Genomic DNA, 27,834 nt, shown 5'->3' on the forward strand with positions numbered 1-27,834 from the left:
TTTTTTTTTTAAATAACTCAATAAAGTAAGAAAGGGTTTGTCATTAAAAGATATTTCGCTAACATATTTAAAGATCTACCTGCATTATCTGACAAAATTCATGAGAAAATATCTTAAAAGATGTCTTCAAATCAAAGACAAAGACACTCAGACACGAGGGCGTAGAGGAATACTTCATTTATTGCAGAAAGCAGTCCAGTCATCAGGAATGAAATGAGGAATGCAGCAAACAGCCTGAAATCACCTCAAGCCTTCACACTACTCTCTAGACTCTTTCAGTTTTAATGTTTCAACAAAAAAACGAATTCACATCACCAAAAACAGTCTGCTGTCTTTCTGGATCAGCGTGGTAGTGCGGAGTATCTGCTTGACATTGTACCAAAGGCAGAATGACTGCTGCAGTGTGATGCATTACACAGTAACACAGCACGGCGCTGAAGAGCCCCCTCAGTGAAAGCATGGAGAGGAACCACAGCACGATATCATACAGCACTCAGGATTGTAGCGGGGTTATCACACGGGAGTAAGAGACAAAGACGAAAACAAAACGGTTTCAAGGGAAACAAGATGAAAACATGGCGTTGATGGACATTGAGAATTGTCTGCAGCAGCTTTAAAAGATCGGACTTTGAAATTGATCACGGCGTCATAGTTATAGTTCATAAAACAGATGGAGTGTGTGATATTTACAATGACGGACAGGTGGAAGCTAAGATGGTCGGACTGGCTTTCTGCTTTGTTTCTGCTTTCGTAGAGTTAGGTGAGAAGATCCATACAACTCTTACATCAGCACGGTCAATATGTAAGCAACAAAACAGACTTATTAACGCATGTCTTGTTTGTTTAATCCATACAAAGAAACACCACAACATTCGTGTTTCTTGGCCATAGGGGATGTTACTTCCTGGGGTCCTAAACCACATTTCACTTTGGTTTATGTACGGCTTAAAAAAACAAGATAATTAAGACATTAGTAGGGATTTTATTTTGTAGGGGTGAATAATTAATCAAAATGTGATCAAAACCACAAAATGGACTGGAAAGATATTTGTTAAATCGCCAAAAATGTCCCCAAACAATTTTTTTGTTCATTCAAATAACCCCCATGACCATTTTTTTTTCAATTAAATGACAATACAGATGTAAAAAGTATCATCCTCTCCAATGTCGGGAATCATATAGAAATCGCAAAATCAGTCCAAATAAAAACAATTACATATTTTTTTCCCAATCATTCAACCCAACGCGTCTCAAACTCAAGATACAAGAGAGGCATTCTTCTTCTCGCCTGACTCTCAGAAAGTACGTGAATATTTGCGTGTCGACCGGTTCCTGTGACAGACTGCTGAGCTTCTCTCCGTTGGATCCGACCCACTGTACTGCTATAATTAAATTAACTTGCTGAAGAAGTGTAGACAAAATCCCACACTTAACTCTGTAGATCTCCATCTAAGGATAATGTTTGTAGTAGTTAAAACACTACAAGCTAAATTCCTGAAACACCCCCCCCCCCCCCCCCAACCCCAAAACATTGTCTGTTTCCTGCTGACTGTGTGAAACCACACCAAATAAAATATCACTCGCAGATTCAGCATTTTCTAACCCTAGTTCAGAAAAATAAACTTCTAACGGAACCATCACTCTGGTAACTGTATGTAAAATGTTGGTTTTAGTCATTCCACTTTTATGGCCCCATATCTCCCCGACGCCCTTTAACCAACGCTTTGACGAACTACGGTCCATAAAGGAGATTTACAGTCGAGCTCTTAAATCTCCAGCTGCTCCAGTGAATGACCTCATATGGACATTTTGTTTTATCATCCTTTTGCTGAACTTTGGCATCTCAGCTGCAAAGTCACTTATCGATGAGGAGATTGAAAACCAGTTTGATTGATTATTCCAGACTGAGGGGAAATGACTTTGTTCATTTAGGCTTCTGAGAACTACATGCAAGAGACAAAAGGAAATATCAAACCAAACCCTAGAAGCAACACGAAGGAACATGTGTGTGTTTGTGGATGAAGAAGCAGAGGCACAGCATGAACACATGAATATGCTCTGTGTATTACAGGAAGGAACTCATCAGATTAGATCATGTTATCGTACAGAGAAGGATGCCATGAGGAGCGGAGCTGCAAAATAAAAAAGAGGGGAATGCAGATTTCGGAGGAGGGAAAAATACACAACGGGGAAAAGGAACCACTTCTGTCTTTTTGCTCATCACTCGCACTCATTTTCCCGCAGGACATTGAACATGTTGACCGTGAAGCCAGATGGCTTTTCTTCCTTGGGTTTTGGATGTGCAAACCCCTCGTCTTCATCATCCCCGTCCTCATCGTCATCGGCGTCCCGGTCCCTCTCGTCCTCCGGCTCCGTGCTGGACTCTCCGTCCTCTTCGTCATCTCTCTCGCCCATTCCCTCCTCCTTCGTGGTGGTCCTCCCCTGCAGAGCGATGATCTCCGGCAGGTCTGGGTGGCTCTCCCAGTGCTCTGTGGACCACAAATGACCAACATATTAATTCCACCCACCTGCTGTTTTCACCTTCCAAACACACTATACCGAATAGAGTCCCCATGATAACAAAGGTATCCCAACTGTAGCCGAGTACATGACAGGATGCTTGATTACCGAGAAGAGCATCAGGACTGTTTGAGGCACATGATAGCTATGTGATGAACATGATGCTTCAGCCTCTATGGAGATAGACATATGACAAGCATGCTCATTTCTGACGTGGAGCTAATCTGAACTAAACTGTGAAGACTGCTTTCTACTCCTCCATCTTGTGACTGTGTGACTCCCTCTCTTGGATATCAGCATGTGAAGGACACTGCTCAGGAACTGCTGATGCTCTGTATGTGATGACTCCTTCCATTCTGGAGAGGATCACAGATACATGGATCCTGATGTTGAAGCTCAAGCCGGTGACGAGGGATTATTAACATTTTTAAGTATTCAGAAAAGTCAGAATTTTGAGAAAAAGTCAGAATTTTGAAACAAAGTCAGAATTTTGAAAGAAAGTCAGAATTTTGAGGAAAAGTCAGTTTTTTTTTGATTTTGAGGAAACTTCAGAATTTGAGATTTTGAGAAAAAGTCAGGATTTGGAGAAAAAGTCCGGATTTTGAGGAAAAAGTCAAAAAAAAATTGAGAAAAAGTCAGAATTTTCAGATTTTCAGAAAAAAGGCAATATTTTGAGAGAAAAACTCAGTATTTCGTACATGGCAGGATGTATGACTCTTGTATGTGAAGGACACTGTTCAGGAACTAGTTGATGCTCTGTATGTGTTGACTACTTCCATTCTGGAGAGGATCACAAATACATGGATCCTGATATTGAAGCTCGAGCCGGGGACGAGGGATATTTTTCCAAACGAAGCTGAAAAGATGAGTCATGCGAGAGCTTTTGTATGTTTACCCCTCAGGCAGCTGTAGCCCGGAGGCCTCAGGCAGAGACACAACCTGCCGTCGATGGCTAACCGCAGGAGGCTGTTTGCTGCTCGATAAACATCCAGGCGAGCAGCTTTGGCCGTTTTATAGCCTCTCCTCTCTGCCCACGCTGGGAAATACAAAAGCAGATGGAAGGGGGACACATGATAGGGATTAGTGACAGTAAAAAAACATCTGGATATTCATAACATTGCAGATTGTTGTGCTTTTATTTATGTCTTAATGTGTCTGTTGATTGTATATATATATTTTTTTATAAATATTTTTTATATATATATTTGTATTTATGTATTCGGGATTGTGGGAAACGGTTTTTCGATCCGTCTGTCTGTACACACAAACTGAAAGATTGACAATAAAGTTGACTTTGACTAATGTAATGCCAAACCTTTCTAAGTGGTACGTACAGAACATATAGATATGTTCTACGTTCTGCCGTCCTGATATCAAGAGGGAGCTTGTTCCACCATTTTGTATCCTAAATAGCAAACAGTGGGTGTTTCTCAATGTCTAGGAAGGCTGCTCCAGAGCCACTATTTCAAGCATACTATGTCATCGAGTGCCGCCGAAGGACTGTTCCAATGTTCAGCATACTTGGAATTCTACCGAGTCCGGCGTACTTCGTTTGGAGAAATTTCGGGGCTGCACATGTGTAGACTCCGCAGTCTTAAAATCCCCACAATGCTTTGCGCACGGACCAATTTCCCCAAATCTGTGGCGGAAAATGTAAGGCGGGGCCTCTCATATGACGCACACCTGCTCGCCTGTTCCACTCTTCGTTTTCCGAATGCCAGGAAATATTCTTGCCTCGGAAGACATGTGCTACCAAGCAAGCGTACTCGCGATTGAGAAACACCCAGAGTGTTTTTGCCAAGAGGTACCCGAGTCCCACCGACAGTGACTCGCCCTAATTAAAGGAAGTCTTTTTTAGGTGTAAATGGTAATAATGATTCTGCTCTTGTTTTGATAATGCCTCTCAATATTTGTAATGATTGAGGCAGTGGTGAGGAGGCGTGTCGCTGTGCACATATGAGTCACAATCTCTTAGAAACGTCAACAAATACGACACGACTTACCCTCACACACATCCCAGGCGGTCCAGTTCATGTCCTCGGACCCCTGGATTCCAAGGTGGGGTTTGCTGTCCACCAGACTGGGATGTTTGAGCTTCAGCACCGAGTAGGTGGGAGTCCTTTCACACAGATAACCCACCGAGCTGTAGGGCTCCTGCAGCTGGGACACTGGGTAGATGCCCGCCAGAATCTACAGAGAATAAACAAGAAGGAGAAAGATCAATAAGACGAATCAAAGTGCTCCAAAACTCTTGAAACTGCCATCAAGATAGTTTCAAAAAGAAGTGAGCATTTGAAAGATAACAAGAAATGTATGAAATCAATAATACATTTTCCCAGAGGTGAGTGTGCTCTTTAACAGGATTACGTTTCTTTGAAGCCCAAAACTTTAAAGTAAACTCCCACTCAGAGGTCGCGTTATATCTGAAAGCTGTCCTTCATTTTGACGGATTAGAACAAACTCAGAACAGTGCCAGTTTCCCTGCAGCGAGGCTCCGGTGTTCTGCCGTGTTCTGCACGCCCGCCCAAAAGGAAATGATACCGTTTCCAAACGTTTCTTTGCCGAACGGATCGTTGAAATGTCTGTGAGTATTTGCTTTACGCTGTGCGCGCTCCCGCGAGGTGCAGTGGACATGCATAACACGGCGCTAACAGTCCCCTGTTGACAGTTCACGAGCGTGCTCTCTCCACCCCCCCCCCCCCCCCCCGGGCAGAGTTGTGTACAGGCCGACCGACGGGTAATAATGGATTTTGACGGAAATTTTACGATCCTGCCCTGCCCCTACTTTTTAACGCCATTTTATTTCTATTTCATAAATATTTTTGGACTGTTTATTTCTTGTGTCTTAATTTTAATGCTGTCAAAATTATCGCGTTAACGGCGGTAATTTTTTTTATTTATTAATTGCATTCAAATATTTAACGCATGCGCAGAATGGTCCGCCCCATACATCCCACCAGTGGCGGCGTCAGGGTATGGCTGGGGTAGGCTACAGCCATACCAAGAAATGGCTTGGCCCCACCATGAAAAATGATGTTAAAGTAAAATAAAAGTCCGCCAACTCGCCCGGAGTAAATTGCACAGACAGCAGTTAGTAAGATTGATTTCAGAAGCCACTTGTCTGGAAATGCCGAAGACTAGAAACGGTTTTGAAAACTTTTGTCACGTAGTGATCGTCTTCTCAATAGAACAACTTTCATAATGTCTTCTGGCCAATCAGAATCAAGATAACGGCGTGGTGTTGTTGCAGGAAGTCCCAATACATCGATACAACATTCCGTGTTGATAGAAATCAACACGTAATGAAATAAGACCCCACGGTTTGAAGATTGATAGCTGTGTGGGCTGTCTTTCATTTTGACACACAGAACAATGTTATATATACATACATATATTAACATACATAGGCTACTGTATGTTAAATGGATATATCCGCCTTCTTTCATTTATCTTTCCATTCCCACAACAATATACATAAAGTAATGGCATATTTTGGACATAGTTCGAATGGTGATTAATTAAGTTTTAAGCTGTGATTAATCTGATTAAAAATGTAATCGTTTTGACAGCCCTACTTAATTTCTCTTATGTACATTGCCTTGTTTTTAATGCTGCTGCAACGCAAACATTTCCCAAATTGGGATCAAGAAAGTACCCACCTACCCATCCATCCACCTACCTACCTACCTATCCATCAATCTATCATTTGGTTTCAAATACACAATAGTGAGGTTGTACCTGCAACTGTTTATCCACAATGGAGGGGAAAACCAGTCCGGGACAGTCGCAGAGCTTCACTGTGGGGGTGAGGTAGTACGTCTGGAAGTATTTGGTGTGGCCTGGGGTCCGGGACACGCTCACCACCTTCCTTGCCACCAGGCTGTTAATAACCGACGACTTGCCAACATTCGGAAAGCCTGTGAGGGGGGGGGGGGAAATGGGTTTAAGATTTATAATCTAGAAAGGACTTCCTTACTTTGGTTTGCTGATGCTAGCTTTGAGTTGTGCGGTGGATTGAAGAGAACTGTGTCGTGGCTTCCTTCCTTGCTTGCATTTCTTTCAAGCCACCAGACGCCTTAAACAGACATTTCTAACTCGTTTTCTTTACATTACTTACAGTTGAAGAGTTGCTTGGCCTCCGATGGTTAGATGATGTTATGCGATGTGTTTGTTCAAAACTCAAATAAAATAAAAACAACTTAGGTATGCTTTCTTTCTTGATAAGGCTTATATAGCTTCATAACTTAAAGGGTGACTGGACGGTTCAAAACTGTGTCTCGACGGCGTCTTTCTAGCAGGTCGCCCATCTGTCACTTTAGAGCAGGCGCCGTGGGAATTGTAGTCTTTTATAGTGTGTTGACTACAGACGGCACATTTAGGTGGCCTTTCTTTTAAAACAAAAATACTGGCTCTAACAAACAGTGTTTTGTTTTGTTTGACAAGGTAAGAAAAACAACAACTGGTAAGCTCTAAAAAAAAAATGCAAGTTGAGAACTTTCTTGGAAACTGCTTTTCGTTGCTAATCTCATTTAAAATGTTAGATTAGATATACTTTATAAATCCCATATAAGGAAATTGTTTTGTTACAGAAGCATGGGAATTAGGCAATGCAAAAGACCTATCCACAAATAATGTGAGTTTTGAGTGCTTTTTTGAATGTGGTGAGGGAGGAAGTGTCTCTGATGGGGTAGTGAAATAATAAGAAAATAAAGTGGTAAAAATACAAAGATACAATACACACACTAGGAGTTTCTCCAATAGGATGTCACGTTGCATGGCCCCATCTTTTGGCACCAAGAAACTCTGATTGGATCTGTCTGCATAGTTATACTTTTCAGTGTACCTATGCAGCCTATCGTGAGAACGCCGTCTTTGTACAGCTCCTGTGACGGGCTGTTCATCTCCATGGCGATGTCAGTTTGATGCTCCACCAACACCGTCTCTAATCCGTCATCGAGCCGCTCTCCGTCCATCTGCTCGGCGCCGGCATCTCGCCTGATCTTCTGCTCCCAGCTGGAGAGGTCAACTTTGGAAACAAGAGGTCAAAGGTCAACACAAATGTAAATATGCAATGAGTCAAGTTCAGAGTGAGGGACAGTTTCATCCCACTGGCCATAAGACTGCTAAACACCTGAACTTTTGGAAGAACATCCATAACATCCGTTTGCAACTTATATAATAATAATAATAATAATAATAATAATGCATTTTATTTATATAGCGCTTTTCACAACTCAAAGACGCTTCACAGTATGAGGGAGGGTAGACAAACATATATATATACCAATATTCCAATTACTGTATAGACCAGGGGTTTTCAAAGTGTGGGAAGGTGAGCCTTCCCCCCAGAGAACATAAGAACAGCCACACCCCCCCCCCTCCCCATTATTATTGCCATGCAGGGGCCTTCAATTGCATTTCAAAGCGGTCCAGTGAGAGAAAATGTCATTAAATGCTCCGTCTACCTTTCTCTTTTTTGAGCACGCCATTTGAAATGACTCCGACTGTTTCTCTCTTCTTGTCTCGTCTCTGTGTTTGGATCTATCGTGCTGACTCACTGACAGCACCGATTTCATTGGCTGAGTAGCGTCACCTCCTTAGAACATTAAATAATAACTTTTTTAAACCTTTTTATCTTTATGTTTTAAACTTCTTTTTTTAAACATTTTCAACATCGTGGATAAATCCTTATATGCTCCCGGCAACACACTGAACTTTGCCTCCTCCTTAAACTCACCCCTACTTTAGTGGGAACAATGAGTCTGCGTCTTTGATGCGCACAGGCGGATGATGCGGGATGACAGGAATAAACGCAGATCATCCTCTGGCTGCAGCCTTGACCGCTACTTGCTTTTGATCAAAGTCAATGTGGAAAACCCGCACTCCCACAGGTAGGTGGAGAGGCAGGGGCGGACTGGGAGTATAAATCAGCCCTGGAATCTCACCCAGCCCACACAAATTAGTAGAGCACGCTAGTGAACTGTCAACGGGGGGGGGGGGGGGGGGGGGGGGGGGGTGCAAGTGACACTTTACTCATCTCACGCTGCGCCTCCCCTGAAGCTCTCTGGCGCCCCCCAGGGAGGCACGCCTCACACTTTCAAAACCGCTGATATAGACTATTCTGCACTGTTTCTATTATATTCTATTTTATTTGATTTACCTGTACTATTTTATCTGTTTTATTGTGTTGCACTGTTGGAGGAGCCTGTGACCTAAGCATTTCACGGTCATAATTACACTGTAGCTATACACACATGACAATAAAAGCCTTGAACCTTGAAACCAGAGTGGACAAATGACTTTTTTTTTTGAGTATACAAGATTAGAAGATTTACATAAATAGTTATCACCGGAATAAACCGTATTTAATTGTGTCTTAACGTACATTATTTAAATGTCATATTCTGTTCTTGTACATATCATATTCTATTGACATGTATATAGACTTCTTGCACTATTTTTTAATGTTTATATTTTTATTATATATGTTGCATTGTTGGAGGAGCTCAGGTCAGAATAATTTCATTGCCATTTCTACACTGTACCTAATTATGCATATGACAATAACATCTTTGAATTGAATCGAAGTTTGGATTTTTTTTATTACTTTGGTACATGTTCATGTCCCCAGCTTAAAAAAACAAATAATCAGCACAAAAGAAAATCAATGTATTTCTGTGGACAGGGGCAGCATCAACACATAGTTCAGCCACCTTAAAAGAACAATACTGGTGCATGTGTTCTAGGGTGGTCCTTCAAATTGAAAGTCGGAAAGTCAAAGCTCCAACACCCAGAAGAGTTTTCTTGACTAATAGAATGAATTCTGGGGGTTGGAGCTTATGGCGCATTTCCACTGCAGCACGGTTTAAGCGTGCCGTGCCAAACCCGGCCCGTTTTTTGTTGCGTTTCCACTAGGGGTAGTTCCGGTTAACGGGTTTTTTTTCACAGTTTTTCTGGCTCTCCAAAATCCAGGTTCTTTCTGGGCAAACAACCGGACTGATGCTAAACTAGTGAGAGAATCGCTGGCAACTACAACAACATTAACATATTTGACCGTGATTTAATTGTAATACAGGTTTCAAAATGATGCCGAAGTAACAACAAACTGATACCGGTTAGTAAAAACCATGAATTAATGCTTTGACAAGTCTGCAGACAGACGGCAGAGAAACACCTTTTAAAATGCATGTTTTCTGAATGGAGATCGGCTAAGCTAACGCAGTATCTGCTCCGACCGTCCACACTCACAACAACGGCCTCCAGACATAAATAAACCAGCGACTGTATTCTCCATGACACAGGCAGTCTGTGGTTTGAACTTGTTTAACTTTTGTCTAGTTTCTGAACAGATTCTTTCACACACAGTGACGTCACGAGCTCCCCACAATGCAACACGCGGCATATATATATATTAGGGTTGCCAGAAACTGACCATGATCAAAATCGATTATTCGACCGACCCCCCCCCCCACGGGAGAGGGGGTCGAATAATAATAATATATATATATAATATATATATGCCGCGTGTTGCATTGTGGGGGAAACTAGACAAAAGTTAAACAAGTGCAAGCAAACCACAGACTGCCTGTGTACTGTAACATGTTTAACAGCACAAACAACAAACAAGCATGTCATCACAACGACGTGGCCTTGAAGTGAAGTTGGTAATGGCCGGCTGTGCTGCGTCTTTCTCTGTAACCTCTTTGGCGTGCTTCGCACTCAAATGCGAACGCATTGTTGAGGTTGAGCTGTGATAGACCAACGTCTTTTCACAGAGCTTGCATTTAACTTCCTTTGGACTTGTAAGTTCGAAGTAGTTCCACGAGGAACTCTTTTTACCTGCCGCTTTGTTCATCTTTAGTCGCACGTGTGAGGGAGAGGGGGGGAGCGGGCGGGGTCGGTGTGTAGCGTGCTGCAGCAGCAGTCTGCTCTGCACGCAGGCTTCCTCCAAGTTTACAGTAAAACAAACTGGTGGTGTGACCAATGGCCATTTACAATTATTAATACTATTACTATTATTAGCATATATATATTTTGGTTGAAACTAAGCCAGAAAAAAAAAAAAAACATAAAAAAACATATATATATATAAATAAAATCGATTTTTAAAAATAATATTCGATTATGGAGACTGTAGCGAATATTCGAATAATCGCTGGCATCCCTAATATATATATATATAAATACGCCATTTTCCTGGAGGTGCAAATATCCTGGAGGTGCTAATATAAACAGCTAGCTAACGTAGCCAGGCAGAGCGCACTAGGTTTTTTTTCTGAATTAACGAACGAAGAAATCGCTGCATGTCTTCGGATTACATCTCTGGACTTGAGGGGTGTGCTCGAGGTCGTTACCAGCGTAAACTAGAGCTGTGTGGGTTGTCGGATCGCCCTTACAGACGGCCTGCAGATGTATGGAAAAACGACCCTCGAAAGTGGCCTTCGTCGATTTTGGCTGCATCTACATCTAATTTCTGGAAACACCAGGTGAATACCCCACTTGTCACAATAATATTATCATGCCATACCATATGTGGTATTTTAGAGTTGACTAGATATTGATTAAGGCAATAGACTATGATATTCAGTACAGGAAGCTTAGCAACACCTAGACGGTGTACGGCTAAACCATCGGCCTGCTTGCACCTCGCGTAAAACGGCAGATACCGGAAGTACGGTGTCGCCCTCGGCCCAATACCCGTATGTGTGTGTGAAAGAATATGAGGAACTGTGAGCTCTGAGTGCTAACAGCTAACGGCTGATGTTGGTTTTGTGGTTCGCATAGAGTGGCGAAGTCACGCCCATCTACTTCCGGTCCATGGGACCTTATTTCGGAAAATCTTTCGATCCCGTTTGAATTGTGCCATGAATTACACATATGATGTTTGTCAATCTTAAACAATAATTTCCATGTCAAAAAAGTCACAGTTTGTCGTAAAACTGTTGAAATATAAGACTATGAAAAACTAAACTGTAATGGAAACGCAGCATAAAGTGAGCCTGCCCTACCAAGGCCTAACTATACCGTACTAAGCCGTGCGAGGCCCTGCAGTGGAAAAGCGCCCTTAACCTTTCCGACTTTCAATTTTAAGGACCACCCTACGTGAGGCTAAACTTCAAGGTTGATGAGGGAGGGGTAAATGTTGTTGGAATTTGAATAAAATTCACCAGGAGAGTTTTCTTGACTAGTATAACGAATTCCGGTTGGAGCTTAAGTTAAATGAATTAAAAAAATGTACCTCTCACGAAGAACCACCCTAATGTGTTCGCTATATTTAGAATATATTCACCTTGCAGTCAGACCTTCTCTGACAGGAACTGAAGCCGTTATCTGTGCTCTCTTTAAAGCCAGACTCAGAGCCTTTGAAGAGGGCACAGATAACCGCTTCTGTTCCTCGTCGTAAAGGGCGCTCTGACTGCATGATAAAGTGCTGAAAATATTCTAAATATAGCGTTCGCTTAAACTAGTATTGATTTTTTTTATGTAGCTAAAATAAATGATGCTGCTGCCCCTGTTCCAGTGCCCATACACCTCTTTGCTGCCATGTTCTGTAATGTAGGTAATACTATGGAACATCTGAAACCGTTTATTTGTCCCACAGCGGGGACAGTGCAAAGTCATCATTAAAAACTCACCTGTTCACCATGGCCTTTGACCCCTAACCCATCACAGTCCCCCTGCTTCCACTCCTACTGCTATTTATTAAATGTTTTACTTTATTATTTGCCCTTTTTGTTTGTTTGTTTGTTTGTGTGTTTGTTCACCATGTAAAGCGGCCTTGGGTCCCTTGAAAGGCGCTATACAAATTTCATCCATTATTATTATTATTATTAATAATAATTAAGACAAACTGAAAGAGATTAGCATGTTAAATACAGAGGCAAGCACACGTTAATTAAATACAAATCTAATAATTAGACATGGGTGAAGATAGGTAGCAGCCTAGTAAGTGAACATATGAAAAAGTCATAAAGTAACAGCCATTTATAGCAGTAGTAAATAGTTAGAAGTATATTTTTGCACGCTGTAAAATAGCTGCTCATAGTGCTAGGAGGGGTTAATGTACTGTATGTGTGTGTGGAGGGCTACTAAACACACAACGATGGATAATGAATAAGTACCTCATACATATACTTCAATACAAACTATCCCTTTTATGCAGGACAGACACCCACCTTTCCCCGCTGTGATCTCCTGGCAGGCCTTCAGGATATCTAAAGGTCCTCCAGCGTGACTCCAGTCAGCCTTCTTCCTCATCCGCTTCTTCTGGAGCACTACAGATCAGCAGACAGACGGGCAGACAGACTGTTATTTTAATCGCAACCAGAGCCGGTCGGGTTATTCTGGTGGCATTACACTCAAATTAAAAGTCCCTGAGTGGCAGGTTTATTTAAATTACAAAGCTCGCTGATGTTATCTTTTCATGTGTGTCCCTCAGTCCTCTTTCTATCCCGCCATGTTCTCCCCCTCCCCCTCCCCCCTCCTCCATAGCTTCTCTTGGACTTAACATCTCACTGTACATTTATACATTCAGTTTTGTAAGGGAAACTTCTGTGTAGCAGCAATGCAGCGGGAGTCACCGACTCAGGAAGGAGACACGGGAAGAGCAGGAGCTTTGATGTCAAACACTGATGGTTTATTTGGAGCTTCGCCCGGAGAATTCCCATCACAAGTCACACAGTCACGGTCTGACTGCACGGGAGAGTTGCCACGTCGATGTTGGAGCGCCTCTCTCTCGTTAGCCCATTTAACTGGTTTCACAGAGCAATCAACATATTTTGATAAGATAGCCTAAACAGTTGGGCACACCGAGTTACTTGCGTCTGACACTTATGGCCTCGAAGATTTCATACCCACAAACAACAAAGAAGGAAGTGTCCCAGTGCACCCACAACAACAGACCATCTGTGACCTAGGGTTGCCCGGTCACAGAATGGGAACAATAAAATTATGGCTGAAGCAGCCTATCTCCTTAAAGGAGATGGCAGACGTCAGGGTTGGTCCTGCACGTCATATCTAGGAGTCTAGGACAATTATTTCCCTAACAAGTTTCATATTTAATATTCCATCCCTCACATACTTATGTATACATAGCCGTGGGAACATGTTTCAAATGGGGGGTGCTGTGGGGATGACACCAGGGCCGGTTCTGACCAATTTGCTGCCCGAGGCAAGATTTGAGCTGGCAATGAAAAACCTCTACAAAAGACCAATACACTACAAACAGAGAAACGTATGGACATGGTGGACAGCTTATATAAAAAGGCTTCAAATGCATTCAGTGTTTTAATTGGGGGGTGGACGTCAACTCCTCTAGGGGGGTCTGTGGGTATGCCCCCCGGAAAGATATGTTGTAACATTTTAAAGTAAAATGCTTCAATCTGGTGCACTTACTAGAGACTAGAGATGGCAAATCCGGATCAGTCTTCTGAGTCAATCATTGAAGAGATCCGGATCATACGAGTCATTTGAGTCATTTGAGTCATATGAGTCAGCATGACCAAGACCGTAGAAATCCTACCGGTGAAACCGAAAAGTTGTTGCATTTAACCAGCATATTAAACTAACGTTACATTAACCTCCGCTACACAGTGTCTTTTGCTTTAATAAAACATGTGTGTGTGTGTGCCTTTTAAAAAATAAGTGTTTTGCATTATATGTATATAGTTATTTTAATATGTTCCTGTACTTAAGCTAATTTTGCACAATTGTGTTTTCATTTAATAATAATAATTGTATAATTACATTTTATATATTCTAACTGTTTTGAAATGTTCTATAATTTGTTTCTTTTTGTGTGCCATGTTCAAAATAAACGAGTTTCCAAGTAAGATCCGATTCCTTATTGGAAATGCAGCTATTATTACAGGAGAGTCTCCTGTAATAATAGCTGCATTTCCTGAGGAGACTGTTGCACAACATGACCATTTTGTTAGAAGTCTACACTGAAACTTAATTTAGAGCCGGAAAAATCGCGGGATCCGTGAATCCAGGTCAATGATCGAGAGAGACCAGTAGCCTACGAGGACTCAGAGCCGTAACATATAGCAGGCAGCAGATCCAGAGATCCAGCAGACTCGTCCCCATGCACGAATCTACAGCAGACTCAGCCCCTCCTCCGGCTCGCACGGCTCCCGCGAGTCCCACGGCTCCCTCGACGAGTCGCAGCAGACTCACTCACGGCTCACGGCTCACTCACGGCTCACTCACGGCTCCCGCGAGTCCCACGGCTCCCGCGAGTCCCAGCAGACTCAGAGATTTGCGGACTCACGGCTCACTCACGGCTCCCGCGAGTCCAACGACTCACGGCTCACGGGACTCTCGCGGGAGCCGGAGGAGGGGCTGAATTTGCTGTTGATTCGTGCATGGCGACGAGTCTGCTGGATCTCTGGATACAACAACGTTGTAATGTGATTGTACACGTTATAAAGAGAGTAAAGAGTGACGCAATTTATAGTTTTAATTGTTACGTCACATCAGGTGTAGGACTCAAAGGACTCGGGTTAATCGAGAGGGAGACTCGTCACGACCGGCTCATTACTAGGATCCGGGTTAATGATCCGGATGAATCATGACTCGCCCATCTCTACTAGAGACCTGATCTAAGGGGGTACAACTTTTAAACACCCATATGAAAAAGATCGGTTTGCATTTTATTAATCAAATAAGTATGTGAACATAACCAACAATCTACCATTGCCAATAACAAATGAATGTAACTTATTTTATTTTTGTTGTTCATTTATATCTTATTTTACCTCTTAAAGGTGGGGTAGGTAAGTTTCAGAAACCGGCTCGAGATACACTTGTTATATTCCATGGAATGCTCTGAACATCCCGATAGCAATGAATATCTGAAGTGCTTTGACAAAAAATACACAAAAATGTCATCAGTGGAAGCCGTGGCGCTGTAAAAAGCACGACCAATCATCTGAGCCAGCCCGGCTAAAGTAACTGGATGGCCTACCTGCCTGTCAGCCTTCCATCTGTGCACACACTTATCTCGTGCCCTCATTGGTCATGTGCGCGTTCGTGTGTGTTGGGGGAGGGGCTCTGTGAGGAAGTGGCAGATTTGTTCCGGCTGTGTATTTTCATATTCTAGCGCACTCGAGCTGGTTTCTCCAAAATTACCTACCCCACCTTTAACATTTATGCATATTTTTTAATCTCTCCAAGATAAAACGATATTTTTGGTTTACTGTCCTATAGCATACATTGGAATGATTTCAAACCTGTTGTTATTTATCCTAATAATTATAAAAGGTGTGCCTTGGAAATATTTGTTTACATATAAATTGTGATCAAACCGTTTGAGACCCACTGAGATAACTTGGAATAAAGTGAACTATCTGAACCCTCAGAGTCCTTTACCTCACTGAGCCTCTCAGTCTGACTGGAGAGGGCTCTCCTCCACATTATTTCTCTCTCTCTCAGCTGCGGGCGCCTGATAAGCCAACACCCCCCACTTTCACCACTTACAGCGCCCATCGTACAGGGCAAATTGAAAATGTAACCGGGGTGAAAAGGGCGCTACATTTACTTAATTATGAATGTTGTTACATCAAGGCTGAACATTCTTGTATTATATTTCCAATTAATCTTGTGGACGTGCAGATTCCCTGTCCTCCATCAGGTGGTGCTGCAGCACCCTCAGCACCCCTACTTCCCACGGCCATGTATGTATGTATGTATGTATGTATGTATGTATATATAATAACTAGCTTTATATTTGGTCTTTTTAATTTGTATTGTACAATGCCATGTCTTTTATGCTGCTGCCACACAAACATTTCCCAAATTGGGAGTACTATCTTATCTCGTTGCACTTTTGCTTGTACATGTGATGTTTTGGTGTCGTTTTGTTTATTTCCGTTAACTGTTAAGTGGGAACTAAGTCTTTTTTGTAGTAAGTTTTTGTGTTTCTCTTATTTTCCTACGATACCGTTATGATTGGCTGTGAATAAGAAAGTATGAAGGACAGACCATCTATTTCTATTTATTTAGTTTTTTTAGAAAGGGGCGGTAATATAAGATTATTTTCTTCTACCTGCTCCTTTTCGGTCAATGGTGTGTTTACAGAGACATGTTTTGTAAACAATTGTTATACATTAAGTTGTGCATACCACGAACGGAACACATACCAAACAAAATGAAGTCTTATCTTATCTCCTCACCTGTGCTGTAGGCCTCTCCTGGGTGGGAGGTGAAGCAGACGATCTGCAGGTGGGGGAACTGGGAGGTCATGTAGTGTTTCCAGGCGATGACCAGCGGGGGAGGACACAGGTCGGCTTTGTTCAGCACCAGGATCACCTGCTTCCCCAGCTCTCCTGTGATGTAGTTGTACAGGGACGGAGGGAACTGCAGCACCTGGATGGTTGAAGTAAGGATACCCATGATTAGAAAAGTAATTATGGCCTAGTCAACGAGTAAAGGACTAGATCTTATCCTTATTAAAAAGGGAGTAGACGAGTTGTGCTGTTTTTAACTTTACATTAATACTGGATGATGGCTGCCGTGTCTTTTGCCCCTCTCCAGCGCTGCCTTTTTATCGCTATATTTCAGTGTTTGTTTACTTGTTTCGTTGTGTGCTTTTAACTTTGTCTGCAAAATGTGAGATTTTGTATTTTAGTATACATGCTGCTCTGTTGGAGGAGCTCAGGTCGGAAGAATTTCATAGCCATTTCTACACAGTAAACTTTGTGCATATGACAATAAAACCTTTGAATCTAACTATATGTGATTTGAAAGTATACGTTTGTCGGCAGCAGATGTCTGATAATCAAGAATTTAATTTTAAAATAAAAGTACCTTAAAGAGCTTACGAAATGAAGGACAATACTGTTCTTATTACGATAATATATATACTATTATTAATGGGAAATCATGTCATTCATGACAATATGCCCGCAGTATTTATAAATCGTGGTTTATTACAACTTTCCATGCTCACTTCCGATGTTACACGACCGCTCAGAACAAAACAGCTTTCGCCGGTTAGTGACGTCACGCACGTCACGAGTAGAACACCTGTTGAATAATACACTACCTCTGTGGCTGATGTCGGACTCTGGAGACAGAATCGAGTGACAGACAAGACTCATTTGGCGGAGATCCGATGCGGCAACAGAACACAGACTGGTATACATTTGACTTTAATTCAGAGATTCTCAATAAATAGTAAATCAATAATAATACATCGTAATGTAGCAGGCAAACTTGGCTCAGGCAACAGAACAGAGACTGGTATATACATTTGACTAAAATTCAGAGATTCTCAAAAAATAGTAAATAAATAATAATGACTGCTGAAATAACCAGTTTAGATACATATAGCTGGTCAGGCTGTTGTAAATTGACCAGCCAGTATATATTAGGCTGGAATGGTTGGCTGGTTTCGAGGGGTTTTGGACACTTCAGCTGGCCAGGATGGCTGGTTTATCCATCTATCACCAGCTTATGTTTAATAATAGTATTGAATATACCCTGCTGGGAGCTTACCAGGATTCCAGGTGACCAGCATACATTAAATACTGGTATGATTATTTAAACAAGAGAACATAAATATATTACAAAGATTCACTGTGTCATGTATTCTGGTATCTACAAAATAAAGACATTGTATAGTGTTCATAATAGTATTTTAATTTAATAAATAGCTAGTTAATATAATAAAATACACAGTAACAATACAATAATTATACAAATAACAACCAACCTGCAAATCAACCTACACATCAAAATAAATATATTATCTAAAACCGGTGCATTTGATTTAAAATAAAAGTAATACATAGAATTCAATATTTAAATGGTAACAAAAACCGTAACACTATGTATGATAAGAACAAGGCAACAAAGAAAGTGTTTGTTGTTTTTCCTTGTTCATGTCTATAATGTTTCCCGTTGTGTAGCGTCCAGCCTTTCCCAATCTGGCCTGCACTTCTGTCTGTTGAAGCCACTTCTTGAAGCAAACTGAAAAGAAATGTACAGATATAAGTACATTGTAAAAAGAAAACTTAATATTTACGTTAACATTTGGGCTGCTGTGGTTGCCAGAACCGTTAAAGTATAATACATTACAAATTACAGTTGGTTGGCATAGAGTCTAGACGTTACAGTCAACAATTGCTTATGGTGAATTACAATGGCAAAAACAAAGAGCTAGTGTACACGGTGCAGCTGTATTATCTGGGAAATAGAATAATCGGATCAGGATTCGGTATTGGCAGACAATCAATATCAAATGAATCGGATCATTATTAGCATCTGATCACCTTTGTCGACTTGCAGCCTAAATACAAAGATAACTCCACTCCTCTCCTACCACTCTTACCTCTAATAAGCCTTGGTAGAACTAGTGTCCTCGGCAGTAAGTCGGACCCATTTCCGGTGAGGGTTGGCCTCCGCCAGGGCTGCGCTTTGTCACCAATCCTGTTTGTAATATACATGGATCGGATTTCGAGGCGTAGTCGTGGGGGGGGGGGGGGGTCTGCAGTTCGGTGGACTAAGGATTGCACCACTGCTTTTTGCAGATGATGTGGTTCTGATGGCTTCATCGGTCTGCGACCTTCAGCACTCACTGGATCGGTTCGCAACCGAGTGTGAAGCGGCTGGGATGAGGATCAGCACCTCCAAATCTGAGGCCATGGTTCTCAGCAGGAAACCGATGGACTGTTCACTCCAAGTAGGGAATGAGTCCTTACCCCAAGTGAAGGAGTTCAAGTATCTCGGGGTCTTGTTCTCGAGTGAGGGAACAATGGAGCGTGAGATGGGCCGGAGAATCGGAGCAGCGGGAGCGGTACTGCAGTCGCTTTACCGCACCGTTGTGACGAAAAGGGAGCTGAGCCAGAAGGCAAAGCTCTCTGTCTACCGGGTCATTTTCGTTCCTACCCTTACCTATGGTCATGAAGGATGGGTCATGACCGAAAGAACGAGATCGCGGATACAAGCGGCCGAGATGGGTTTCCTCCGCCGGGTGGCTGGTGTCTCCCTTAGAGATAAGGTGAGAAGTTCAGTCATCAGGGAGGGACTCGGAGTTGAGCCGCTCCTCCTTCGCGTCGAAAGAAGCCAGTTGAGGTGGTTCGGGCACCTAGTTAGGATGCCACCTGGGCGCCTCCCTAGGGAGGTGTTCCAGGCACGTCCAGCTGGGAAGAGACCAAGGGGTAGACCTAGGACCAGGTGGAGGGATTATATCTCTTCGCTGGCCTGGGAGCGCCTTGGGATCCCCCAGTCAGAGCTGGTTGATGTGGCCAGGGAAAAGAAAGTTTGGGGCTCTCTGCTGGAACTGCTACCCCCGCGACCCGACCACGGATAAGCGGGAGAAGATGGATGGATGGATGGATGAATGGAGAACTAGTGTCCGAGTCATAGGGTCCAGAGGCCTGTACTACGAAGCCGGTTCAACCTAACCTGGATATGTTTGAGTTAGCCGGTTGGCCTAATCCAAAACATACGTGCTCTCGCTAAACGGTCCTACGACGCGGGTTATCAAGTGGATCGCTCAAGCCAGCCGTGTCCTATCTAGTTAAGTGCGCGTTCACATGAAAGGGGTGGTATCTGGAGCATTCGACCAATCACAAACATGGAGAAGCGCACTGACAGTGCAGCGTCATACTTTCTGAATGAAAAGTTCGGAAAATGACCTTCCAAAGGCTAAATTCAAACTCAATACCATAAATAACTGGGTACCAAAGTGCTTTACCTGATAGAACACGCTCCACACGGAGCAGCAACCATCCGGCTCGGCCTTTTGCTGCATATCATCTCCTCCCTCTATCTCTCTCTCTCTGGTGTTAGGTTCCAGTAGATCTCTACTATCCAATAAAACAGAAATTCCCCAAAAAAATCATATTAAAAAAGTTAAAAACAATGACTGGCTGTTGGCATTGAAATGGATTAGAATCTCACCTTTTTCCTGGATGTCAGGAAGGCCATGGAGTCGTTCCCTTCAAGTCCGCAACCAGTCATAGGAGTTCAAATGCAAAGCCTGAATGATGACAAGAGCAAGAGACATACATTTTATAATTATATTTTTAATTCATACCAGAGCAGTGTGTACAGGCCCTGTACGACATGCAAAGAACAGATCAAATCCCCTGACAGACTCACACACTTTGGTGATGTCCTCATCTGATAATGTTTCATTTTTTAGCAGCATAGTAACATTACTCAAAGTATATCTCAGACCCAACTCATTTACAGTATGTTTTGCATCTCCTCAACAATGGTCTGTATAGTTGAGTAGAAAAAAACTGTCCCTACAATTTCAGGTAGATTAACACACATTTGTAAGAAAAGTTTACAATGAAGCACAAAATCCCTCTTTGTATTAAGCGAGCTGCCACAGAAAGTGCAGCTTAACATGCTAACCTTTGGTGAGCTACAGTAAAGCTAACTTCATGCTCAACACAAAACCTTTAACGTGCATTACATTGACGATTTTAAACACAACTTAACTTTCTCTACTTGTAAGATAACGTTTAGTTAACTTACCCTTAAATAACTACATCACGTTTTTCAGTGGAAACACAAACTGCAGAAAAAGTTAGCTGCTAACTGTTGTTAGCTAAGACAGCTAGCTCTTAAGGGAAGTAACATAGCCTCATGGCAAACGTAAGGTTGAGTTAACGTAACGTTGTAAGAAAGCAAAACGAACCTTCGAGAAAGCGTTTACTCTCTCTCCTTAGCGGGCATTGTTGATTGTTCGAAACACGATCTCTTGATGTGCTGCCCCACACATCGTCGGTTTCATCGACCCCGGGTTACCTGGTCTAGCAAACGTCCGCCTCGTACGACGCACTTGTTTTGTCCATATACGCACCATTTGATCATTTTTTGGCCACAAAAACATCCCATAACCAGATGTTGAGACGGCCCCACATCCCCATACAACATATCGCTTGCCAATTATTCTTGGCGTCTTATTGCTGTGCATCCTTTGTCGTAATAATTGGCCCTTCAATGCATTCAAACGGGACTGAGCTCAGCTGTGTTCCACTCATGACGTCACCGCCGGAAATGGCCGAAGTTGATGTTTCCGGCGCAACGAACGATTGTTACTAACTGACAACTTTTGTATGCTGTTATAATCGTGATTTATTAAAAATAGATCAATAATAAAAAAATCATATGGCACATTCCACAATACAAATGCAACCTCTATCATATACTAAGCCCACTAACAGGTGCTAACAGCATTTCGTAAGCTCTTTAAATGCAACTTCTTCCCCCCATTTCTTTTACAAAACTATTGTAAAATTGTAAAATTAAGATTTGACGAATACGGAAATAAATTGGTCAATGTGAAAAATTGGAAGACATTGATTAACTGAAATGCTGAACTCAGGGTCAAATTGATCCGAATACTGAACAGGACTATTGAATTAGTCATCAATCAATCAATCAATGGGGCCCAGAAACCTGAGTTTAATTAAAGACAATAGTAGACCTAGTATTATTATTAGTGTTTGTGAATTAGAAGTATCAGATGGGATAGTAAAATCATTTTCACTGCGTCCTAATCTTTATCTATGTTCATTTATAACTCATTAAATGTTTTCATCTTGTCAATATTAATTTGTTGTTGTTTGACCCTTTCCTGAATACAGCAATATACATGTATACAAATAAAAACATCTTGTGATTTGAAAGAATAATTAGAATGATGTGGTAAAACATAATGAACACCACGTCAGATCTTCAGATGGATGTTGACTGTGTCTCCATCTAGTGTGGAGACACAGATGTCTCCTCGTCACGCTGCCTCCCTGAAGGCTCCCACAGGATTGTAGCTGACATCCTCGTGGATTCATCTTCTTATTACAGACACATGCATTTCCTAACATTCGGTCTATATGCTGTCAAATGTATTATCTCTTCGATGTACACACGGCATCTACTGCACGTCTGTCCGTCCTGGGAGAGGGATCCCTCCTCTGCTGCTCTCCCTGAGGTTTCTCCCATGTTCCCTTTAAACTGTGGGTTTTCTCTGGAAGTTTTTCCTTGTACGATGTGAGGGTCTAAGGACAGAGGGTCTAAGGACAGAGGGTCTGAGGACAGAGGGTCTGAGGACAGAGGGTCTGAGGACAGAGGGTGTTGATTTTCTCATACTGATATTCTGAACAATCTGTGCTGTTGTATTTGCTGTAAAGTGTCTCTACTGTAGGCTATTGTTATTATATGTACAGCACTTTGGCTCCACCAGAAATCGTTTATAAATGTGCTCTATAAATAAAACTTGATTTGGTCAGATTATTTCCTACAGGCTGTCGTTTGAGAGATCACCTACCGGGTGCCTGATGTCCACGATTAGCAGGATGACGTCTGACATCTCCAACACTCGCCACAACTGCCTCCATGTCTGAAAGACAGAGAATAGAAGTGGGATGTAACAGGAGGTTTGATATTATTATCACATTTATGTTCCTATTTAGCATGATGGCTTATTAGGAAGGAGGTATATTAGGATTTTCTTATAAATACTTTGTTGTACTGTACTGCTCCCTTTTAGAAGTTTACAAATGATATCCAGTGAAACATAATTTTATTCCTCAGCTCCACTTAAAAATCCATCACCTCTAGATTACCGAGAGTCACTCATTACACCCCCAGCTGCTCAAGCTTCTGCCTCCTGAGCTCAGCCCACGCTCTGAAATTAAAATGATCGGCAGGATTTTTAACTCACAGCAAAACTGAGATATATCACACCAGTCAAGGTACAATGGGTCTCCTCGGGGAGTACAAGGGAATTAACAGGCATGTAACACACTTCCTACAGATCCCCACATGATCCCACTTTAGAACAATGACATATTAAACGTATGGTACGTCCTGCAGTTAAAAGCTGGAGAACAGCTTCAACAATTATGTCTCTTATGATGAAATTGGCAAAGCGAGTGTGCTGGGTAACGAGCAGTTCAAATTAAACACATTCATTTAAGTCTGAATGGCTTTTAACAGGATTCAGACATAACTTCGATCTCTCAGAGAACAGAAACAGTCAGAGCGTTCAAAACCTAGATCGAGATAGAAAATCAGGGAGCCGAGCTCGGCCCTTTATTGTGAGTGATTTAATACAAAGAATGGAGTGCATTTTGACCGTTTGGACGACATGAGAACTAGGTCCTTTAATTTATTCTAGTGTCTGTTAATTACTCTAACATTATATTGGTTATTGTTGTAATTTTGAGGCTTGCCCGCACAATGCTAATTATTTTTATTTTGCTTTAGACCCCATTTACACGGGAGCGCAAACGGACCGAATTCGTTATCAAAAAGTCTTCCGTTCACACGAGACCACTGGAGACGCTGAGGTACAGTGTTTCAAAGTGGGGGCGCCCGGGGGCTCACGCACAGTTTGAGGGAAACAGGATTTATTTTTATTTTTAAAGTTAAGTTAAGTTTTTTTAGATGTTATTAATAACTGCATATCTATCAATCTATGTGTTTTTGTTTTTGAATCACACGACTGCCCTTCAAGCCAATCAGAATCGAGCTGCCGCTACTGAGAGTGAAACGGAGTATCTGCTCAGCTTTTGGAGCAAGTGAGAGCGAGTGAATGTTTCGCTCTGCAGCTGGATGAGAGCACGGATGTAGCAAATGTCGCATAATTGTTTGCATACATCAGATTTATTTCAGAAGATAACTTTGTGGAGGAAATATTATTTTGCAAAGCACTGGAAGGTAGGACCACATGAAGAGACATTTTCCAAGTTTTAGATGAGTACATCATCTCAAATGGGCTTGACTGGTCTCGTTGTGTGGGTGTGTGTTCACACGGGGCAGTGGGCTATGACAGCATGCTCCATCGCGAGGCACTTGTACACATCATTTAAACAAAACAAACAGGGGGGTCCCCGCCAGAGGATAATGCTATATGGGGGTCCTTGGCATGGCAATGTTTGGGAACCCCTGCTGTAGTACATATGCCGGGCCTGTACGTGGCGCTGTACTTCCGCACGAGACCTCTCAAAACAAACTGTAGATACACTAATAAAGAACAGAAAATGAGTTTCTGGCACTTTGATGGACACAAAGGCTTCAACAGTGTGTCAGTAAGGTAAGAGAAGACGAGATAAGAAGTACTTTATTGATCCCAAGTTGGGAAATGTGTGTGTTGTGTGTAACTTACCTCCAGGTTGTGCTCAAAGTGGCTGAGAGAGCCCTCGGGGTTTCTGGAGTGCAAGTCATCCAGGTGCTCTCGGTACGACTTCTCCTCTCTCTTCAGCAGGTTCTCTCGTGTCATCTCATAACTCCAGGGCGGTCGTCGTGGGAAACCAAGACCTGGTAGTGAATAATTTAATTTCAGCGTGTCAAGCAGCAGTGACCCACTCCATTAACCTACTCTGCTTATCCGTCTGAGTTATTTTGAGACTGTCATGTGAAAAGCATAAAAAAAAAAAACAAGTCAGACCTTTCTCTGGAGGGAAGACGTCGTCGATGCTGATCTCATCCTCTTTCCCTAAGAGTGGCTTCAGCACCTTCTCCCTGGCCACCTTTTTCCTCTTTTCCACTTCTTCTTTACTCTCTTTCTCAAAGTGCAGTCGGAACCTGGAGAGAGGATGAGGGCGTCAAAAGGTTTGCCTAACATTGGGCTGATATATCCAGGAGTGCACATAATTGGTACGCAGGTACGCATGTGCGACAAAAATCTGAAATGCGTATCGCCACCTGTGTCACAAAGTGCATTTGCGTACCGACGACGTACTTGCGAAGCTTTTCCAGAAGGTGGTTAGATCACCGGACGACAGAGTTGGTCTCCGTGTGCACAGACGGGGCTGCTGTTAACGTCGGTCTGTACAACGGAATTGTGCCAAAACTACGCCAACCGGTTGCGGAGGGAGACTCCCCCCCCCCCCCCCCCCCCCCCGTCTGTGCTGGAGAACTGCGCAAAAACGTTCACGCTCTGTGGTCACGGAGTACACCAGCACTAGCTCCCCCTACCCCCCCCCATCTACGTCGACGTTCGCGATACTTTGAGTGGAGCCAGAAGAACCAACCACTGACTCCAGGTACTCATCGGAGTACCTCACTGAGAACGTTATGTGCACCCCTGGGTATATCTACATTTTAAATCACACAAACTTGAGAAAAAGATGTCTCAGTTAGTTGAAGAAACTGACATCCTATATTCCTCGAGCCATCAGACTGCACAAGTGGCAGCTTAATCAGAACAGGTCTCTTAGCTATTTTACTTATTCATTGCTCAATGTTGTGATCTTGTTGTGTCTGTTTATCTAATGTTTTTACTGAAGACTCAACACTGCCACAGTCCTAATTTCTGGACATACATTAAAAGACCTCTCAATTGTACATGAACACAGGAAACAATTATAAGATCAATCAAATACAAATCAAATATCAAATAAAGTACCTAAAATATGTTTAATATACCTCATGCAATCTTTGATATATAGCTCCGGTAATTATGCGATCACTTAGTTACCAATTAAAACATCCTACTGCTGTTCGCACCGATGCATTTTAGGTACGAGCAGCTATGAAGAAAAACAAGACGCCTTTGTGTATTAATCCCAGCAGGATCTTTAAAGGGAAAGAATACCATTCTTCTATGAAAGTTAAAGGGATTGTTAGTATGGATACTGTCGCTACAAATCACCTGTTGGGGTCATATCTGCCTTCCCTGGCGAAGGGCTGCTGATTTATTTTCCTCACATCAGTGGTTTCGCTGTCCGAGGTGTCTGACTGTCGCTCTCCTCGCTCCAGACTGGCATTGCGGCTGCTCGGCCCTGAACCTGTGTCACCTGGAAGTCAAAGATCAGGGACCACAGTTAAGCACAGACATACATCCAATACCAACTATATATAATGTTGACACTCATGCTAGCTGTCATGGATGCCCTGTGACAATTAATTCACGCTTTTCTTCCTTGATTCAAAAGCCAAAACTGCTTTTATAAAATCCTCTGTCATCAATGGAAATATTTGGTTTCATTGCAATTGATTTTAAATGTATTAATATCTTCCTCACAAGTGTTGGAATATGCAAACTCAGGAAAACCAGACATTTTCAAAGTGTGTGTATGCTATAATATTGTTTCATGTTTCAAAAAAAGGTCAGAAATTCCACAGCTTTGACAGTCACAAATGATGTCCTTTTCTTGAATATATAAAGCACATGGGAATATATGAGCCAACATGCGGTTACTGTAAAGGGCTGTTTTGAAATTGCTCTCTACACTACCACATGACCTTTACCAATGTAGTCATATTTTGGGTTAATGAGCTCATAGAATGTAATGATTGACACATTTTAACACCTCTTTTACAATACTACTTACACTGGTCAAGGTAAGTTACTAATGTCACATTGCTTGTTATTGCGGCTAGCATTAGCCTACAGAAGACATATTTGTTATCTAGGCTAAATTATAGTTTAAGGCTCTAATTGAAAATAGTCAACCCAACAAAGACACACAGACACACATTTTGCTGCTTAATCACAATAATCTGTGGAGTCAGAACCGTTAGGTAGCAGCTAACGCTAGCATTGCTATGCTAACGGCACATACCTCTCTTTCTCTCCCGTTTGCCTTGTAGCTGTTTCTTCTTCTGTTTGGTGCTAAATGGCTTTTTCCGGGGCATATTTATAAAGTAAGCTGGTAAATAAATAAGGCTATGTACTGCGAATTGCTATCTACAGCGTGTCACACAGCTTTCTTCTTGACGTTATTTACATGGATGAAGTTTCTCGACTCCTACACTTTTCAGTGACGCCATATCCACTGCAGACCGCAGAGGATTTTGGACGAGACCACATTTCAGCGTTTCAAAACTGCCCGAGTTTTGATCATTTTTTAGATTGTACTATTTAGATGTAACTTAACGCCGAGTATATAGGTTCATTCCGTGTACCATTACACACAGGTACTACGTGTGTGGTGCCTTAGCTGACATTAAACCACCCTGCTATGTAATGGTACAGTCCACTTTTGTAAACACCTCACACATTCCATAGGAGCAGAAATGCTTAGAACAATATACTTGGATGCACAGTAGCATCTATTAATACTTTTATGCATAACACATGAAGCATAGTGTTTGCCTCTCTGTTTATCAGGTTTTAAATGTTTCCTATATCATGGCAATAGTTTCTTGACAAAAACAAAAACAACTATTCAATTTGTCAATTCAATAGTTAGCCTACTCAATCTACAACAAAGTATCCAATTTAAAATCCAATTAATTTGTCTAATCCAGAAGATCTTTGTAGCCTCTTAAATGTTATTGCGTTTTTGAATTGCAATCTAAAAGGAAAACTTTACCTTCATAAAATTGTTTCAGTCTTTTCTGATG

The 27,834-nt window shown here is 42.1% G+C and overlaps 1 protein-coding gene and 1 long non-coding RNA gene across 4 annotated transcripts; both read right to left on the minus strand.

Annotated features, from left to right (window-relative positions):
- Nucleotides 1-162: 162 nt before the first annotated feature.
- Nucleotides 163-27,260, minus strand: gnl1 (guanine nucleotide binding protein-like 1). Its single transcript, XM_034101554.2, has 12 exons — nucleotides 27,051-27,260; nucleotides 26,138-26,282; nucleotides 24,932-25,068; nucleotides 24,650-24,801; nucleotides 22,808-22,879; nucleotides 16,695-16,887; nucleotides 12,696-12,794; nucleotides 7,364-7,546; nucleotides 6,259-6,437; nucleotides 4,524-4,710; nucleotides 3,416-3,556; nucleotides 163-2,489 (listed from the first exon to the last, which is right to left on the minus strand). The coding sequence occupies exons 1-12, from the start codon at nucleotides 27,121-27,123 to the stop codon at nucleotides 2,221-2,223; spliced, it is 1,830 nt and encodes a 609-aa protein (XP_033957445.1). The 5' UTR covers nucleotides 27,124-27,260; the 3' UTR covers nucleotides 163-2,220.
- On the minus strand, nucleotides 17,369-22,415 carry LOC139435516 (uncharacterized). 3 transcript variants are annotated; one of them, XR_011644766.1, is made up of 4 exons: nucleotides 21,176-22,415; nucleotides 20,428-20,506; nucleotides 20,222-20,330; nucleotides 17,369-18,492 (listed from the first exon to the last, which is right to left on the minus strand). It is a non-coding gene; the product is annotated as an uncharacterized lncRNA (long non-coding RNA). The 3 variants fall into 3 exon arrangements; XR_011644765.1 differs by lacking the exon at nucleotides 17,369-18,492 and having other exon boundaries at nucleotides 19,766-20,333; nucleotides 21,176-22,410; XR_011644764.1 differs by lacking the exon at nucleotides 17,369-18,492 and having other exon boundaries at nucleotides 19,766-20,330; nucleotides 21,176-22,408.
- Nucleotides 27,261-27,834: the final 574 nt, after the last annotated feature.

The sequence above is a fragment of the Pseudochaenichthys georgianus genome, chromosome 16, assembly GCF_902827115.2.
Source record: "Pseudochaenichthys georgianus chromosome 16, fPseGeo1.2, whole genome shotgun sequence".
In the NCBI taxonomy this organism is placed as follows: domain Eukaryota; kingdom Metazoa; phylum Chordata; class Actinopteri; order Perciformes; family Channichthyidae; genus Pseudochaenichthys; species Pseudochaenichthys georgianus.

What these genes read in the sequence shown, in the direction of transcription:
- gnl1 (XM_034101554.2), bottom strand. Translation starts at nt 27,123, where the DNA reads ATGCCCCGGAAAAAGCCATTTAGCACCAAACAGAAGAAGAAACAGCTA. An exon ending in GGCAGATATGACCCCAACAG is followed by an intron (nt 25,069 to 26,137) that starts GTGATTTGTAGC and finishes TCCTCTCTCCAG; the next exon opens with GTTCCGACTGCACTTTGAGA. An exon ending in GGAGATCACAGCGGGGAAAG is followed by an intron (nt 7,547 to 12,695) that starts GTGGGTGTCTGT and finishes TTGTTTCCAAAG; the next exon opens with TTGACCTCTCCAGCTGGGAG.